The sequence below is a fragment of the Polistes dominula genome, unplaced genomic scaffold (assembly GCF_049000335.1).
Source record: "Polistes dominula isolate Pdom_NZ unplaced genomic scaffold, Pdom_raw_medaka contig_29, whole genome shotgun sequence".
NCBI lineage: Eukaryota > Metazoa > Arthropoda > Insecta > Hymenoptera > Vespidae > Polistes > Polistes dominula.
Window position 1 is genome coordinate 984,421 of NW_028300865.1, and position 19,323 is coordinate 1,003,743.

General features: G+C 29.8%; 4 protein-coding genes across 9 annotated transcripts; 1 reads left to right on the forward strand and 3 right to left on the reverse strand.

The window, feature by feature from the left end:
* Window positions 1-40: 40 nt before the first annotated feature.
* LOC107068375 (uncharacterized) lies at window positions 41-7,139 on the reverse strand. Its single transcript, XM_015324696.2, has 4 exons — window positions 6,075-7,139; window positions 2,984-3,136; window positions 382-732; window positions 41-272 (listed from the first exon to the last, which is right to left on the reverse strand). The coding sequence occupies exons 1-4, from the start codon at window positions 6,663-6,665 to the stop codon at window positions 105-107; spliced, it is 1,263 nt and encodes a 420-aa protein (XP_015180182.1). The 5' UTR covers window positions 6,666-7,139; the 3' UTR covers window positions 41-104.
* A 3,015-nt stretch (window positions 7,140-10,154) lies between these two features.
* On the forward strand, window positions 10,155-15,164 carry LOC107068396 (N-acetylneuraminate (7)9-O-acetyltransferase). 2 transcript variants are annotated; one of them, XM_015324728.2, is made up of 12 exons: window positions 10,155-10,902; window positions 10,981-11,077; window positions 11,161-11,419; window positions 11,526-11,786; window positions 11,865-12,100; window positions 12,158-12,406; window positions 12,550-12,871; window positions 12,979-13,218; window positions 13,305-13,595; window positions 13,703-13,921; window positions 14,130-14,257; window positions 14,849-15,164. In XM_015324728.2, exons 1-11 carry the CDS (start codon window positions 10,788-10,790, stop codon window positions 14,253-14,255), a joined length of 2,415 nt encoding a protein of 804 aa, XP_015180214.2. In that variant the 5' UTR covers window positions 10,155-10,787; the 3' UTR covers window positions 14,256-14,257; window positions 14,849-15,164. The 2 variants fall into 2 exon arrangements, 1 of the variants encoding a protein (XP_015180214.2); XR_016175817.1 differs by having other exon boundaries at window positions 10,156-10,902; window positions 14,130-14,334.
* LOC107068397 (mpv17-like protein 2) lies at window positions 14,365-15,730 on the reverse strand. Of its 3 annotated transcripts, XM_089170045.1 has the most exons (4): window positions 15,296-15,356; window positions 15,186-15,224; window positions 15,066-15,106; window positions 14,365-14,980 (listed from the first exon to the last, which is right to left on the reverse strand). In XM_089170045.1, the coding sequence occupies exons 3-4, from the start codon at window positions 15,093-15,095 to the stop codon at window positions 14,555-14,557; spliced, it is 456 nt and encodes a 151-aa protein (XP_089026171.1). In that variant the 5' UTR covers window positions 15,096-15,106; window positions 15,186-15,224; window positions 15,296-15,356; the 3' UTR covers window positions 14,365-14,554. The 3 variants fall into 3 exon arrangements, with proteins under 3 accessions (XP_089026171.1, XP_015180217.1, XP_015180215.1); XM_015324731.2 differs by lacking the exon at window positions 15,186-15,224 and having other exon boundaries at window positions 15,296-15,730; XM_015324729.2 differs by having other exon boundaries at window positions 15,066-15,224; window positions 15,296-15,730.
* A 139-nt stretch (window positions 15,731-15,869) lies between these two features.
* Window positions 15,870-19,306, reverse strand: LOC107068414 (uncharacterized). 3 transcript variants are annotated; one of them, XM_089170025.1, is made up of 4 exons: window positions 19,288-19,306; window positions 18,462-18,561; window positions 17,533-17,904; window positions 15,870-16,819 (listed from the first exon to the last, which is right to left on the reverse strand). In XM_089170025.1, exons 2-4 carry the CDS (start codon window positions 18,474-18,476, stop codon window positions 16,574-16,576), a joined length of 633 nt encoding a protein of 210 aa, XP_089026151.1. In that variant the 5' UTR covers window positions 18,477-18,561; window positions 19,288-19,306; the 3' UTR covers window positions 15,870-16,573. The 3 variants fall into 3 exon arrangements, with proteins under 3 accessions (XP_089026151.1, XP_015180241.1, XP_089026161.1); XM_015324755.2 differs by lacking the exon at window positions 19,288-19,306 and adding an exon at window positions 19,038-19,151; XM_089170035.1 differs by lacking the exon at window positions 19,288-19,306 and having other exon boundaries at window positions 18,462-19,033.
* Window positions 19,307-19,323: the final 17 nt, after the last annotated feature.

Below are 19,323 nucleotides of genomic sequence, written 5' to 3' on the forward strand. Positions count from 1 at the left end.
ATTATCGATCCAGCTTTTTTTCCATGAGCTTTATTTTCTCTTTTCTTTTTTTTTTTTTTTCGTTACCACTCCTAGGAACGCATTCGATGGATTTGGCAGTAATCTTATACGAGAGATTCGGGATGATTTCCAGAAATGATCGTAGTAGATGTGGTATTTTGAAGAAGTGATCCATTCTCAGCATCTTTGCCGGTTCCATCGGTACAAGAAGCAAAATTATTGGTTGCGCTTAATAGATTACGTTTTCTGGCTTCCTTTTTTTCACGTTCGATCTACAAAATAATCATCCATGTTTGTTTCAAGACAAAATGTTGATTATTTATAGAAAAACAAAATTATTATTATTATTATTATTGTTTGTGTTAATAATTATATACTAACCTTGACAAATAGTCGAAGATAATGACAAGGAAAGTTAACACATTTGCCTTCGTCTTCTTCAGCATCGATGTAAACTCCACGAACGAGAATGGAATTACTGCAATTGAGTAATAGAAGAAAGACGAAACAACCTATCGATGTTATCCAATAGGAGACTACTAAATTATTTGGCAGGAGCCATAGATCTAATAAGTTCCAAATACCGCGCCAAACATTGACAGTTCCTAGGAAACTAAGAAGGAGGAATAAGTCGGCCATTATCAGACGTGCGAGACCATCCAAACGTGCGCAAACGTAACGCATCAGGGGTTGTAAACTAAACGTTACGACTACTATTACATAGCCGATTGCCTATTATAAAACAAACAACATTATTTTGTTTATATATATATATATATATAATATCTAAATATATACATATATATTAGGTCATTATCCAAAATTTCTTCCATTTTTATGATGATTATGGTTGAACAATATTGTATGCATGCGTAATATTACTTTTTTTTTATGTTGTTTTATTAATTGTTAATAATATAAATGAATATAACATTTTCTATACTGTATTATTATTCTAATCATTTATATTATATTATTTTTGTATACTATATAATATAATATATTGTATATTATATACTAATATACTATATACTGTATTACTGTATACACAGTATACATAGTAGTATACACTGTTATACTGTACTACTATATTGTAATACTATAAATTGTATTATATTATATAGTTTTTTAATTTATATTATATTATATTTATATAGTATATTAATATATAGTATATAATATAATATAATATAATTTATATTATTTAGTTTTGTAATTTACATTATATTATATTTATATAGTATATTAATATATAGTATATTATATTATATTATATATTATATATAGTATATAAATATATTATAATATAAATTGTATATTATATGTATAGTGTATTATATTATATATATATATATAAATATTATATTATATTATATTATACATTATATATAATTATACTATAATATATTATATTATAATTAATTAATATAACTATTAATTATATAAATAATATATTATAAATAATATTATTAATTAATATTTATATAGTATATAAATATAATATATAATATAAATTGTATATTATACGTATAATGTATTATATATACTACATATATACAGTATATTATTCAAAAATTTATAATATTTTCATTAAAAATATTGTACCCATAGAATTATTAAAAAAAAAAAAAAGATACATTTTTGAGACAACCTAATATATATATATATGTATACATATATTATTTACAAATTACAGAAGAGAGGTTATATTAACCAATTTTGTTTTTACAATTACAGTACATGATAAAAGATAATATCTGCAAATCATGCAATTTAATGCATAACTGCTGCTGCTGCTGCTGCTGCTGCTACTTCCGTTTCAATATTATCTTTAACAGATAATATTTGATAACTTTACAAAATAAAAAAATATAAAAAAAAAAAGGTAAAACAGATAAAATGACAAGTTAACTTTTGTTAAATAGTTACTAGATTAGATTATAAATGACTATACTTCTGTTATCTATAAAGGAAAGTAAAATAAAAAATCAAATAATAAATAAATATATATGTCTATTACAAATAAAAAGATAAAATGAATGATACATCATCGTGTATTGCATCAATGTAAGTAAGTTTAAACAATCATATGATAATCTTTTTTTTTTAATATATACATTGTATTAGATAAATAATGGTACTTAAGTATTAACGCCATGGCACTGTAGCAAAAATTCATCTAATGCGCCGAATCTACACTTTAAATTGTTGCGACAAATCATAGAATCAAAAAAAAAGAAACTTTATTTAAAATTGCAACACTTTGAAAATTCAAAAGATTTTATTGATAAAAAGTAGTCAATCAGATTTCGGTGGAAAATGGGCCCGATATAGAATTTAACATAGATTCAAAACATATCTCTATTTTCTTTCACTTGATACTGTCGTCTAAGGATCCTATAGGAGGGATGTGCCATGTACATTGCTGGGGGACCGGAAGTCAATTTTGCGCGCGAATCATTCAAACATTGAAATAATTATGAAATAATGAATTGCATCAAATACAGAAAAAACAAAATGAACTATATTTAATGATAATGAAAAATTTATATTAAAATAGAATAGGTTAGACGAAAAAATTATTATAAATTCAAGCGGTTCCACAAAATTTTCAGCCAATGGCGCATGAGCTGAATATAAATGGCGCATCCCTCCTACAGGATCCCTACTGTTGTCATATGAACTCTGATAAATAAGATTCCAAATGATGTCTCGCATCTTTTTCTGTTTTTGTCTAATCCCAAATATGCATTTTTGTAGCATTAAAAAAATGACACAACCCTGACGCAAACCCTGACGAAACTCTGACGATTGCAATGTGCAAACAACATGGTTGCTCTAATATTGGCGCAATTAGCGAAATTTGTTGCTGCAATGGCGTTAATATCTAAATAATATTGAGCTGCTTTTTTTTGTTGTTTTTTGTTTGTAGATATTTCCTATCTTCTGTAATCTGTATGATAATATTATTGAAAATACTTACGAGAGAACCTAGAGCAGAGTATTCCCTATTTTCTGGAAGAAGATAAATATCAAAGAGAATCCATACTCCTCTCCAAACAAATACGACCAATGTACCAACGACCCCAACACTAAACGCACAATCGAGTAAGTACAACGACCAGCCCCTCGTATTCTGTAAACAAACAAACAAACATCATCTTCATTATATTATAAATAATATTAACTGTATAAAGCTTTCCCCATTCTACAAATTGAGATTTGTTTTTTAACACTAAAAACTATCACTGCAGTCATTTTGACTGATTGGTTTATCATTGATTTTGATTTGATATCAAGAATACTTTGATACCAATTATTGTACTTATTGTAATTATTATTATTATTATTATTGTTTTTAAGATTTCATAATATGAAGTTACTTTTGTAAAATAATAATAATAATAATAATAAGTTAATAAATGTAAAAGTAGAATATTTGTACATCTTTTTAAAGATCAGTTTATTTGGGACTAGTTTTGTTAGAGACAGCTACGTTTCAAGCATACTTTGATACCAATTATTGTACTTATTGTAATTATTATTATTATTATTGTTATTAAATAATAGTTTTTAAGATTTCATAATATGAAGTTACTTTTGTAAAATAATAATAATAATAATAAGTTAATAAATGTAAAAGTAGAATATTTGTACATCTTTTTAAAGATCACTTTATTTGGGACTAGTTTTGTTAGAGACAGCTACGTCTCAACTATATTGGTAATTCTAGTGTTAAATTTATAGGAATAAATGTAAACAAAATTTATTTAATCGATTATACTCATATTTAGTTAGTGTGTTAATAAAACATCGAAGGACTTTTTGTTCAAAAATGAGAATTAATTCGAAATACAGTAATATTTCGATTTTATTTTTGTAATCTTAATATTACATAATCTTACATATTAATTTGCATTATTTGTGCAAAATAATTTGATTTTTGTTTAATTAACCCTTAAAAGTGCACACTTGGGGTAAATGTTAGTTAAAAGTGCACTGTGGGTGTTTGACACCCCCAACGTGTTTGAAAAACGCGTCTCCTGAAGCCGCTATTTTGTTTAAAAGTAGTTTGATACAGTCTTTTTTCGAAATAGAACAGGTTTTATATTCATCTGAATTAACACTAGATGGCACTAGACGACAAATAACCCATTTTTTTTTTCGAATTCAGTATCGTTTTCGAGAGATCAGAAAAATTTGTTGGGGGTGTCAAACGCCCCATGTGCACTTTAAGGGATTAAAAATGAAGAAAAATAATAAATTTAATATAATAATAAACATATTTTTTCTATAAAAATTTGGAAGGTTTTTAAATCATCGATATATCTAACGATGTAAAATGTTATTAACTTTTTACAGAAAAAAAGAACAGATGAAAACGAACAATGTGTACGCTAGAAGAACAACACCTTGATTTGAGCATACATTTATGTTTAAAATAATTTTATGCAAGGAAAGTTTAAAAAAAAAAAAACTAAGCTTGAACGAAGGACAAAGCTGTATTTTTCATTAGGACAAAAAAAAAAGAAAAAGACAAAAAAAAAATAAAGATAGAAAAATAAAAGAGAAGATGATTTAGTTAGAATTTGGAAGCTAATTTTGAGTAGCTAAAGCAAAGAAATACCTTTGCCTTCGACTTCGTATGGTGGGATGCCATGAAATGCCATTCGTAATCAAAGCGGCAGAAGCTCGAAGCGCAGTAAACTGAAAAAAAGAAAAACAGCAAGTCTTTTTTTCCTTTTTCATGAAGGAGAATTTCTACAAGCGATGCGATGCGATGCGATGCGATGCGATGCGATGCGATGCGATGCGATGTCAAACTCGATGCTCAAATCAGTTTTGTAATCGATCGATAAAACATAATTGCAATTTTATTATATACCGAAATGAATGAATATTTTAAGATAAATTCTAATCAAATATATATATATATATATATATATATATATATATATATCCATTTTGCAAATGAAATCGAAGACAATGATTCTCGATAGGACATAATTTCAGAAACGTCGTACCAGTCGAGAATTATTTAACTGACGTTGATCTCCAATTTAGCCATTAACCAAATTGAATCCAACTTCTATCCTAAGAAGAAGCTAAAATGAACTTAAATGCACGTTTCTGAGAAAGAAAAAAAAAAAAAAAGATTCTACCATTCCCTATAGTCACCTAATTTTCCTATCTAAAGTTTGAAATACGATAAAAGAACAAAAGTTAAACCCATTTTCAACATATTATACAATATCACTTTTCCTTTGAACTTATTGTTAAAGTTAGAATCTATTAAACATATAGGAGTAGTAGACAACGTAAATGCATTTACTTATGCCTCTGCCTGTATGGATCATACAAGCGCAATACTGATCACGATCGGGGGAGATAGCCGGAAACTGTGCTTATGCGTGAACGATGTGGAACCTCATGAGCTCGTAGGATATGCGAAAATTCCCGACTATTTTCTACATAATCCAACAAAAAATGTCATCGACTAATATCATAGAAAACGATCCCGAATATACAACCAGTTAATCCAATCTTAGATTTCAATACTTGCATATTTAAAATGATAACATACGAACAAATATACTTGTATAAAAATATTCATTAGATCAATTTGAATTATCATTGTAATTTGGACAAGTCGATGGTATCGGATCACTTAATGTCCCCACTCACACACTAAAGCTAATTCAAAAGTAGTTGAGAGTAGCAATCGGTCTGTTTAGAAGATTTAATCTCATAAAAGAGGTATAATGACTCGTGTAAGCTTAATGTTACAAATTAAGATCATCATTGCGATTAAATAGCGAACAATATATAATACCTAAAGTGTATTTTTCGTTTAATAGTGTACAAAAGTGTGTATGTATGTGAGTGATTTAATTTATTAACATAGTCAAGAAGAAATTGATAGCCTTAATATAATAAAAATAATGCACGGATTCGTCATAGAACTGTCAATTTCAGCGGCAAGTATTTGTTGTTGTTGTCTCATATTCTTATTGGCACGTGTCACGTTGCAAACGAGTCAAGCAATTGTATTCCCCATATGTAAAATAACTTACGTTTACGCGAAACATAGTCTGCACTTCGAAGTATCCGGGACAGGAATCGAGGCTAAGGGAGAAGGGCGGCGCGGAAACATTTCTGATGGCACGCATAATCGCTAGCGCTAGAAGACTGGTCGCGGTGGTTAAGGAGACGCTGATTGGGTCCAGTCCCATGTACAAATCGAGGGCTTGCCAGGCGCCACGCCATGCATTAACACAACAAAAACCAAATACAGCTGTGTAGATTCTTGATCCCGCGTAATAGGACAACCTATGTTTGTCTGGATGCAAAAGATCATTGAGACGGTGTTGTGTGATGCTGAAGAAGAATAATCCTGTAAAGCCTATCACTATCGAGACGAAACTACTGAGGTTTTTATTGTCTTTGTAAAGATAAGTGTCGCTTAAACCCCAGGTACCTCTCCAATAACCGACCACCGCGGGTGCAGCTATTATGGCTGAAAAGATCGTATCGAAGATCGTTAAGATCATATAATGAAGCCGACTCGACGATGGGCTGTCCAATCCTCCCGTCATACCAACGCCAGTACGTAATTCGACCATCCTCATCCAATCTTGATCGAGTCTAGTCGCGCTGTTTGTCATCGTGCATGATTTGATCTTTTACTCTTTCACCTATCGTTGAACAACCAGGTGAATTCAACAAATTCCTCCTATTCGTCGTTATTCCACACGACATTTATTATTAATTTCATTTATTATCTTTTTATTCTTTGATTTCTTTATATCAGGAAGAATCGAAAATCGAAGATTGTCAACCGTTCTTCCGGATAAATCTTAACAATATAAACGAATCTTGCGTAGTCCTGTCCTTTGAACATTTTCACTCGATCACCGTTGTTTAATCCCTAGCACCACTTTCTTCCTTATTATTATTATTACTATTATTATTATTATTATTATTATTTATCATCGATACCGTGCCACCCTAAATATCTTTTAGTTTTCTTCCACATCCCTTTAAATCAAACAAAATTATAATTTGATATAAGTCCTCGCGACGTATGATTATGAAAGCTACGAAGACGAGATGTGGTCTCCTGTCTATCGACAGGTCGGATAGCGGGTGAGTACTGACTTCTGTTTAGCCACCGCTATCTTTTATCAACTGTCGAGTACCAATACTCTGACATTATCGTAAACGTCGACACTCTCGTGTAGACTACACATGGAGAATACTATAGTACTCTCCTCTCCATTAACTTTACCGCCAGCCACACCGACACCCCCCACTCATTCCACCTACAATACACTATCACAAATTAGACGAGAAACTTATCAGAGGATAAGCTTCTTAATCATTTTTCATTTCAAAAATGTCATTCCCTTTCTGTTCTTATAAATGGTATCTCTTTAGCATTCTAAATGTTAGCCTGTATCTAGATTTCTAGCATACCTTTTGTATAAATGGTTGCATACAATACGGGCCAGATGTTTACAAGATGAGAACCACGCGCGTTCGCTGAACTTTGCTTTCAGAATTTGTTCTAAATAACTAAAATGCCTGATACTTATAAGTATAATCGGATAATATAATAATCTTTAATTATTTTGACAAATTACGTTGATGTACAAATGAATTATGACATTAATTAATTATTCGCCATTGCAATACAAAGCACAAGAGTTCATCATGAAGAATTATTCATGTATTGTAACAATTATAAAATATCCTTCTTTAAGAATAGAAGCTGAACGATGAATAGAAAAAAAAAAAAGAAAAATAGAAAGACCTGGAAGATTTTGAAAAAGAAAAAAAGAAAAAAAAATGAAGAAGACAAGTAGCCAAGTTGACGAAATCACGCTTGAGCCACCTTGAAGCTTCATCTTTTTTAACTAGAATTTCCTGTCCAACAAATTCCACGGGCTTTTGTCGCGTCGAAGTTGTCGCTAATCGTAAGCTTTTTGTCTGCCAATCAAGCTTCGATTACCGCAATCTTCTCACCTTGGCTCATCACTTTTTGACGAGCGACATGTTCATCATTTTAGGCTGGACATGCGACACCCAAAGGACGAACAAAATTTTTATTCATGCCATAATTGTTAAACTCTTCTTCTATAATAATCACAGCTTTTACTTTCATTTACAAACCGCTTAACCTAAACATACTTAATTGGCAATTGTTTATTATTTTTATAAGGACAAACTAATTTATTCGTATAACATTGTTAAATATGAAGAAAATCTTGAGATATCAAAATTCATTTGACCAAACAACAATCAGATAATATTGAAATTTGATATTAATGCTCAATTAAAGAAAAGTATTTTGATTCAAAGATTTATTCGAATGATGGTTAGGTTATGATATTTAATATACACTGGTATATAACTTTATTGCACATTATTCAATTTGTCTTAATCTACACTGGAGAAGAAACGAAAGTGTGTCATGACAAACGTTCGTGAAATCACGTCTCTCGTAGAATCTATTTCATATATATCATATTTTTGTTATGCATTAAATCTATGGTGCATATGTTTCGTTCGATAGAATGAAGATTATGGAACATAACCTTATTTTTGGAGACATAAAAAATGAATAAAAATGATATTCATTCAGTTGGTTTAAGTGTTGTTCAAATGTTTTTTACTATCAAAATCAATTTGTAATGAATATTCTACGAGAAGTTGCTAAATCTGATAATAGATGGCTCATTTGTCTCGGAAGAGTTTGGTGCTTTGATGTACAAGATCCAAAAAATCAATCAATCATCAGGTAGACCCCCCCCCCCTATCTGGTCTTTACAGCATGGCTAGTGAAACCCTGTCACACAATTTGTGTTTAATTATTTTTATACAGTCTAAAATAACGAAATAATGTTTGGGTTGTTGGCTTCTACCTCCATCTTTATTTGAAACATTGTGGTATACCTGTAACAGTTACGAGACAAATGTATGGTTCTCTTGCTATTACAGGGTTTAATCAGCTAACTCCGATCCTGCGATGACGGACGGCCCTCAATTCTGGGTGCTACCACTGGGCCACCATTACTATACCCTTGTTTATACTGTTTAAGAACTCTTATATTTTGTATAAAATTAATAACAACAAGATAATATTACTATTTGAAGATTGCACCATACCACCACCCATTACCATAAGCAACTTGTCTTATTTCTTCCAATTGAGATTTTGCCTACTGTGTAATATTTTTTTATTATATGTTAATAAAACGTAAATTAATTTTTGTATTTATTAACAATATAATAATAATTATTTTTAAAAAAAGCAACCCTATATTTATCCTACACCTGATATTCTGCAGTCGTCTTATTCTCTCGAAACTTAGTTTTTCGAAGATTTTACTACTTCTAATAACGTGTGATCTGCCGACATGATATTTTTTTTGGTCGCATTTCGAGATTTTTGGTTTAGAAATTGACTGCAACGTAGTTCCGTTGTTCTTAAGCCGTGTTGGTGTGTGTTGATAATCCATTAGAGTCCTATGACTATTACCCTCTTAGAGCCATGAAATTTTTCTAAGTACTAATTTGACTGAATATTCGTTATTATTATTATCCATCATTTCTATTCTCAATAGAATGCAAATTTTTGTATTTTTTTCTAACTTTACTTTAATTTACACTAACTTTATCTAATATAACAACTTCCCAATCGTGTCGAAGTATGACTATTATAAGTATACCACGTACAACGATATAAATTTATCTGCAAAGGAAAAGGTTTCTATGTTTGAAATAAAGATTAAAAAAATGGGGGTAGGTTAAACCCAATCATTATTTCGTTATTTTAGTCTGCAAGAAATAATTAAACAAACAGATTGCGGAGATAGTACGAAACTAAATCCTATTAAATATTGTCAGGGTTTCTACTAACCATAAGGTGAAAACCTCATGAGGTAACCTACCCGATGATTGATCGATATTTTTGATCTTATATATATTATCAAAGTATCAAGCGCTTACGAGATTAATGAGACATCTATTATCAGATTTGACAATTTCAAGGCGCGAAATGCTTCTTAGACTAATGAGACCTCTATTATCAGATTTGGCAACTTCTCGCAGAATATTCATTTTAAATTGATTCTAATATTTAACAACATTTGAATAATACTGAAATCAAAAGAATGAATATCATTTTTATTTATTTTTTTTTATGCTCTCATAAAATATTGTAAATAATATATATAGTTCTATCAAATCGAAATGAATAACCTCAAAATTGTGTATATATAAATTGGAAGTTTTTTAAAGAAGATATTCAAGATGAACAAATTTATTAAAACATACTCTGTATATTAATGTGTTGATATAATCATAATATTGGACTAACCAATCTACTGTATAAATCGTGTATTACATGTTGTTAATGTGAACGAAGCTTAAGAAACGTAACAATAAATTCGACGCCGGACAATAATACGAACAGAACCTAATTGACAGTGGTATGACGTGATGAGATTTGAAATTTCGGTTTATCATTAAATTGTCATTGACTATTACCGATCATTGAATTATATTCATATCATTTCAATCTAAAATTATATTTGATTGTATTAAATGAATTCATATCGTAATGGCATACGCTTAAATATTTCATGCAACACGACATTGATCATGACATTGTAATATGACGTTCATTGTTTATTCAATTATTCATTTAATTTCTAATGTATTTTTATTATTATAATTAGTAAGTATATAAAATGTATATACGTGATTAATAAAAATAATTATACATGACTTCTGCGGAATACTTTATCAGTTTGATAACAGTGGCAAGTGCAAAAAAATTGGCTACAGCACTTGTCGTTTGTTTTATACTTTATCATGGCGTGATACATCTTATTTATGGTATAAATACATTTTACTTAACTTATTATACAATTGTATTCTGTAATTACAATTGCAATATATTTTTATGTCTTAAAGGTAGCGATTCTTGTAAATGGTTATTAACAGAAGGAAGATACAAGGGAGATAAAGAATGGCAACCGTACGGTTGTATGATGCATCATTATACACAAACGTAAGAATATATAATATTTTAATATTATACATTGCTAAAAAAAAAAACAAAAAAAATATTGTGTGTGTATTTTTTTCTTTTAGAGATAGTAGAACGTGCATGAGATATTTGGCTTTCATGAAACATCATAATCATTTTGTATTTACCGGTGATGCTAGGATAAGACAAATTTATAAATCTTTCGTATCGCAATTCGTAATAGATGGTAAAGCATCTGATCTCACAGAATTGCCAGAAAATTCAGATTTAAGTTTTAACGATGCACAATTAAAATTACAAGTGCAGTTCCTATGGAGACCAAAATTGGATAACACTATGATAGAAGATTTCAGACATTGGATGGTATAATTAATACAGTATTATATCTTTCCATTTATATGTGGATTCACTTTAACAACAGTATTACTGTATTCATCATTAAAAATGTTCAAATTATGTCTTTTTACAGAATGACGAAACGATGCCTAGTTTAATAATTGCAGGCTGTGCTGCTGCTGATATTCTTGCTAATAATATTAGCGAAACGCAATTATATTCCGATTACAGTATGGGTCTTGTAAGATTAATACAGCCAGCAGATACTTTAGCTAACAAAGGTTCACAAGTTTTATGGGTAATGCAAGATCCTGTAGTGAAAGAAAGATTACCTGCCCAATTATCGGTTATAGACAATGCACAAATTAATCTGTGTAATAAGGCAGCTGTAGAAGTAAGTAATTACAAATAATAACTGTATAATAATATGAAATATGTTAGTATGATGATAATTAATGATGAATTTTTGTAGATTTTTTCTCATAGTAATGTACACTTATGGGAAAGTAGTAGACTCGTTGGTGCAGGAGTACTGGAACAAAGTCCAGATGGTTATTTAGCCAGTCCATTATCCTTACGTCACAAAGTTCAAATATTATTGAACACATATTGTAACAATCATATGAACTTTGGTGATGGGAGTTGTTGTAGCTATCCAGAATCAGCTACAACTTTACAATTATTAACTTTATCTATTCTAGCGATATGGTAAGTGTTAATATATTATTTGTATTTGTACAGCAGGTAACTGAAAATCTGTTATAGTATAATAATTGGTGGGAGTGTTTGGTTGTACAGAAGATTCTGCCAGCAACGATCGGAAGTTTCATACTCAAATGTAGCTATGGAAGAAACCCGAGATACGGAAGAAACTGAATCTTCTGAAACTGCGCAATTAGAATCTTCCGAAGCTGTACAAATAGAGCAACCTCCTCAAGTGCAAGACTGTTATAGCTTAAGCACATCTTTGGCTATTTTATCTATTATATTAGCATACTTTTATTTATGCGACAGGTATATTTTTCTAATCTTTATTTTCATTATAATATAATATTATTTATATTATATTAGTTAGATAGTTTGGGATTATAATGTTATATAAATAATATTAATAATAATTATTATTATTTTCTTTTTTTTTTTTATGTTATATTTAGAACGAATTTCTTCATGAAGGAGAATAAATATTACAGCGAGTTTAGTTTTTGGCTACCACTTGGATATATCTTAGCTCTTGGATTATTTTTTACTGAGCACTGTGAAAGAGGACCAAATGCATTAAATAGGGAACAGACTGACGAATGGAGAGGCTTAATGCAAGCAGTAGTGCTTATATATCATGTTACTGGTGCCAAAAATGTATTACCAATTTACATGTATTTAAGATTAATTAATTCTGCATATTTATTCTTATCTGGATACGGACACTTTTGCTATTTTTGGCAAACAGGTGATGTTTCACTCGTCAGATTTGCCAGGGTAAATATATGATTTTCATTTAATAATTAACATCACATGTGCACATTACTACTTTATATTTCATTACAATTTGTTGATCAATATGAAATATAATAATATTTTTCTAGGTCATGTTCAGATATAATTTATTAACTGTGACATTATGCTTATGCATGAATAGACCATATCAGTTTTATCATTTTGTACCGTTAGTTTCATTTTGGTTTTTGGTTATTTACTTTTTGGCGTGGCTACCTCCAAGAGTATATTCCGGAAGTTTGGCCGAATATGGTCCAAGAACGTTGCTTTATCTTGCATTAAAATTATTGGGCTTAGTATCAATAATTACAGTATTATACATGTCAGAGGTAAGATTAATAATAATTAAACATTATTCAATGTTAATAAAACAACATTGAAATTAAAATGATATTATTCTTGTATATATATTTAGGTTTTCTTTGAGAAAGTCTTTGTAACGCGACCTTGGAAAGCATTATTCGTTACAACCGACGATGATATACGAGAATGGTGGTCACGGTGGCGAGTTGATAGATATAGTGTTGTATGGGGTGTTACATTTGGTGCTGCACTTGTAGCTCTGCAAAGAATAGATCATATACCAGGAACAGCATTATCTTCAGTATTGGCACTAATTTCTTTAGTAGCTTACACCACATTTACAATACTATGCTATTCAGTATCAGAATGCGAAGAGATACATTCCTACGTAGCCTTTATACCTGTAATATTATACACATTCAATTTATTTAACATTAATCTTATTTATTATTTATGCACATTTATGTATATACATATTTTTCTATTTTTGTTTTTGTTTTTTTTTTATAGATCGTAGGCTATATTGTACTTCGTAATGCTTCATTAGCACTGCGTGGAAAACATTCCGTCCTACTAGCTGGATTAGGTAGGATTAGCTTGGAAACATTAGTAGGCCAAGGTCACATATGGTTAGCTGCAGATTCACATGGTGTATTGGTCCTACTACCTAGGTTTCCAGTATTAAATCTTTTAATTACTTCATTTATCTTCATATGTGCAAGTCATGAAGTAAGTACTACCTCCTTATTTCTTTCTTTTTTTTTTTTTTGTATTACCACATTCGCAACCAATGTTGTTTAGAACAATTAAATATAATTAAACAAAAGAAATAAAACCAATGAATTATTGGTTTCGAATGTTTGCATATTTCTTTTTTTTTTTTCTTTTACAAGTATCTGTAAAGATTTGATATATATATTTTGACTTTTATCAACAGATACATAGATTGACAATTATGTTGGTACCTTATGCGGTACCAAATGACTGGAGAAAAGTAGCTCGGAATTTGTTATTATTTATTGCTGTGCTAGTACCTATTGGAATACACGATGGAATGTTTTGAATGTAATTACAATTATATTTTCCATTGAAGATTTGAAATTATTCAGTATCTGAATACAAATTTGAATTTGAAACAATGGGTAATACTACATTATTAATTAATTAATTAATTTATTTTTTTATATTTATTTATTTATATATTTATATTATTTATTTAATTAATTTATTTAATTATAATTTATTTTATTATTTTTATCCTTTTGTTATAGTATTCTATTATTTTTTTTCTTTTTTTTTTTTTCTAATCCAATTATTGTTAATTGCTAGTTAATAAATTAAAATCATCTATAAATATAATTATCATTGACATGTAACATCATTTTTGTTATATTTAACTTGACTCGTGTAAACGTCATAACCAAGTGATATAGTATTATCATACAATACTCTATATTTAGTTGGAAGAAAAGAGAAATTAATGATCTGCGCTGGCGGCCATATTATCCATTCTGCTATATACAATTTATGTGCCTTATTAATTATCTCATTTTTAAATTCTGACAAATTGTTTCTTTCCATTAGTCCCGTTGTTAAAAAAAATATTCCTATACAAAGTGGAGAACCAATTAACTGATCAATAATTACTTTTTTCAGTACAATTTTACTAGTGCGTCCAGCTAACTTAGAATCCAAGTGTTTGTACCAAAAATGACAAAAAATACCAACGGACATGCCACTCACAGCCATATTCTTTGTTCTGCTTGGACTCCATTTTTCCCATTGGCCCTAAAAGTACATAACACAGTATATAATATTAAGCTTTATGTTTTCAATTAAACACATTGAATTTATCAATTGATAGTAGGTAAACCTTGATTATTTCATAGTGTTGTTCTATCATATCTCCTACTGCTGAAAGAGAAATTGATACTGCTACATTGGTGTATAATAAATTTTTCGATGAAAATAATTTATCTTTTATAGCATTTACTTTATGTAACCATTCAAATCTTCTTATAATGTTAAGTTTCTGAAAATTATTCAATCTTTTTAATATTCTTTAAGAAAATTTGTCAAAAAAGTATTTCAATTTATACATACCATTTTGCATTAACAGTAGTAGTCTAGTCTCATTATTGATATACGATTTATGATTAATTCATAAATTAACATATGAACAATATTGCACTTTTTTAAATCTTTATAAATAAATATTATTATTATTTAAACAAACTGTATAAGGAATTAATTTAATATTCTAAAAAGTCAAAGTACTTGTATAAATATCACGACTGAGACTGATCAGGTGATGAGTGTCGCAATGAAAGATATAGTAGGAACATGTAGACGAATTTTAATATACTTTAGGATAAAGTATCACTGATGTCATAATTAAATAATTTATATATTAAATTATTATTATTCATTAATTATTTTCTATGATCACACATATTTAAACGACTATACTATCTACAAAGTTTCCTGAGTCTTAATATTAAATTTTTACACGTGCAGCCATCTTGTGCAACAGTCGCGCCATCTCTCAGACGTCAGGACAACTTGTGCGTCAGTAGCACCATCTCTTAGACATTAATACAACTTACTTGTGCATTAGTCGCGTTATCTTTTGGACTGTCGATATAATTTTATAATATGTCGATAAATTACCGACCTGTAATAAATTAGAAATTTCTGCTGAAAATGGTACAGAGAAAGAGCGCGAATAAATTCAATTTTAAAACGTACCTACGTTTGTAAGATAATGCGATTGAATAATTTTTAACAGTGTCGATATGGTTAGGATTATCGATAGCAACATTTTGTAACAGGAAGATAAACATAGGAAGGATTAAAAGAAACAAAGAAAACATTTCTATTCCAAAATTGAAAGGGTAGCAAATTGATTTTCAACAAGAACATTACATACGTTAAAAAGTTATTAATCTTATTATATAATCCTATAATTATAAAGTCATTTTTTAAAATCGTAATATTTTCTAACCTATGTAACCCCTCTGTATATTTTCCATTTTGTAAATGACCTATTTAATTTTGTATACATTAATGTGATATGCATACCATATACGTACATATATATATATATATATATAACATATTGTACCCTAATAACATCCATAAATTATGAATAATCGAGTATTATCTTTGGGGGGCGATTAAATGAAATGTGACCGCACAATTAAGGGTTGCAATAAGTTAACATAACTAAAACATTTGTTTTGAACTTAGAATAAAAATGGGGTGTTATTCGTTCCAACGCAATTCTAACTTTAGATACTCGTAAAAATATTTGGAAAATATTTAGAAATTGCGGTAACATGGAATAATCGTTAAAATATCTCAGTGAAAAAATGCTAAATGCTAGTAGCCTCTATTGAAATTACGCGAGGCTCCATCGTAAGAGACCTGTGCGCTAAAACCATGTTTCCAATCGGCCGTGTATCGTACAATCTGCATTCTGCCATCAGGAAGTTGGACGCGATATTCACCCCGTACGATATCCCCGTCGCTAATGGCATTGTGAGAATAGTCGTTTCCGAAGGCATCCTCCTTTACTGCATAGTTAAAATCAAAGGGCATACCAGGCTCGTGGTGATGATGATCGTGCTGTAATTATAAACAACGATAGTGAAACCTTCAAATAAACAAGTTTTGAGGATAATTTATTATTTCATATTATTATAATATTATTTGTACTTTTACTTTGTAATTATTTATTTTATTATTAATTTAATTATAAAAAATGCGCGCCTGTTCGTATGCAACCCTCCAGACACATTTTTTTGCAATCAAAACTGTTTATACACGTATGTATGACGGGTTACCTATCTTTCGGGCAGAAGAAAATTCCGTCTCGACAGGTGACGCTCGCAAGCAACATTTTCAAAGTGTGTTTGGAGGGTTGCATTCATACAGGCGCGCGCATTTTTTTAATAATAATTACAAAGAAAGTAAATAATAAAACGCTTTTAAAAATTGTTTACAAATCAAATATTTTTTTTATAAATAATGATAAAAATTGAACTTTAATATTGTAATTAATGTATGCATATTTTTAGAATAATATTTAATATTTTATATGAAATTTTAAGGCCGTTTCGTTTCCCCACCACATCAGCGCGTTTCATTTTTTTTTTAAATCACACCCATTCTAAAGAAGTTTTTTACTAGAGAAAAAAGTAAATCAATGAGATAAATGATAAAATATAATAAAATATTAACCCTTTGAACTGGTATCTCACACCGAGAGTAATATTACCAACAAATTGTGATTGTTATTCAAACATAAAAATGAGATGATCGGTGAAATGTCTACTTACTCCAGGACCTACTGTGTTTCCATTGTTCGGTTCTGGAAATATTGGAGTCGGTCTTGGTCCTGGTGGTGGATATCCATTTGGTGGTCTCGTAGGGTATCTTCCTGGTGGTTTAGTTTCAGGAGTAGGATATGGTCTACTTGGTGTCGAAGGAAGATTAGGTCTCGTAGGTATTGTATTGAAGGGAGGAGTGGGTCTTGTTGGGCCAGGAAATGTTGGGGTTGGACGAGTAGGGAAGGATGTTTTTGGAAATGGTATCGGTGGTTTCTCGTATGAATAACCTTTCGTTGATTCAGGTGGTAGATAAGTATTACGTCTTGTCCCCGGTGGCAAATCGCCTATCACATTGGCTATTATTAACCAAAGTAATGTTATCTGTGAAAATTATTTTATATTATGTCATATAACAATTGTTTATATTGAAATAAATTAATTAAATATGTGTGATGATATATAATTGTTGAAATTTTCATACTTGTATCACTAGTACAAATTGTGATAACAAATGTAATACTTTAATATTATTATTATTATAATATTTAATAATGATAATTAATTGTAAACGATGAGTGTAAATAAAATGAAATGCGATAATATACTTGATAATACTTAATAAATAATAAATGTTCTTTGCGTAACATAGAACACCCATTAGTGAGAAGATCGATGCTCCACTTTCGTAATTAAAGTGAGCTATGTCATTACTGAGAACACATAAATGTGTTCCTCGATGTTGAGAATAAGACATCATTATTATCAATACAGATCTCAACTATTCTGATAACAAGTCAATACTTTATGATAATAATAGAAAACAATTGATTGTCCCAATAAAAAAAAAATATCAATTTACATAAAAGAAGTTATTGAAATGCAACAATATTTTCTTTGTATATACTTTGTTAGATAGAAATGTCAACAAGTAAGTATACCTGAAGATAATACATCTTTTGTTGCCACGACGTCGGTTTGAATTGATGATTACCTTGAAATATGATGACACGTAGGTACTGGGACAAGTATTAAACGATCCTACAGAGATAATAGTAGCAACCAATTGTTAATGACAACAACAAAAATTCAAATATTAATTAATATTGTATAGAAGAATAAGACCTTCGATAATTATTCATTCGTTTTGTAAATCTTAGAAATATTTCACCAATTGGATTCGAATCACATTATAATATTTACGAATTTCCACTTTTCTTTCACTTGAAATTTGTTCGTTTCAATTACCACCTAAAGGGGTCCACAGACTTCGCTAGCTAATGGGGTTTATATCGATATGGGGGAAAAAAAAAAAAAAAAGGAAAAATTAAAATAAGTAAGATCAATCCCACATGCGTATTGATATGATTTGACCGCACTTGATTGAATTAATCCAAAAAGTAAGGAAACACTTGTTGCTATTCGAATGATGAATATCGGAGGTCTTATTCGACTTAAATAATTTAGCTTTCTCTCTCTCTCTCTCTCTCTCTCTTAATAAGATACGATGCTCTTACGGTAGGAATTCCGTTAGGTCACAGATACGATTACGATTTACACTTGTGCAATATAAGTGTATTGTTAGAGTCCGGGCACGGCTGCGAATAGAGTCAGCATATAACTGGCCGGTATGCTGGTGCATTGCGTTTATATAGCGTGGGTCTAATAAGATGTTTCTTAGACGTGATGGAAAGAGAAGAGAGGCAACAGAGGCCCACGCAAGAAGGGGCACCTCCCTTGGTTTCTACTATATACATATCTTCTTACCTTGTCTCTTAGAACCTGGTAGAGATCGGACTTGCG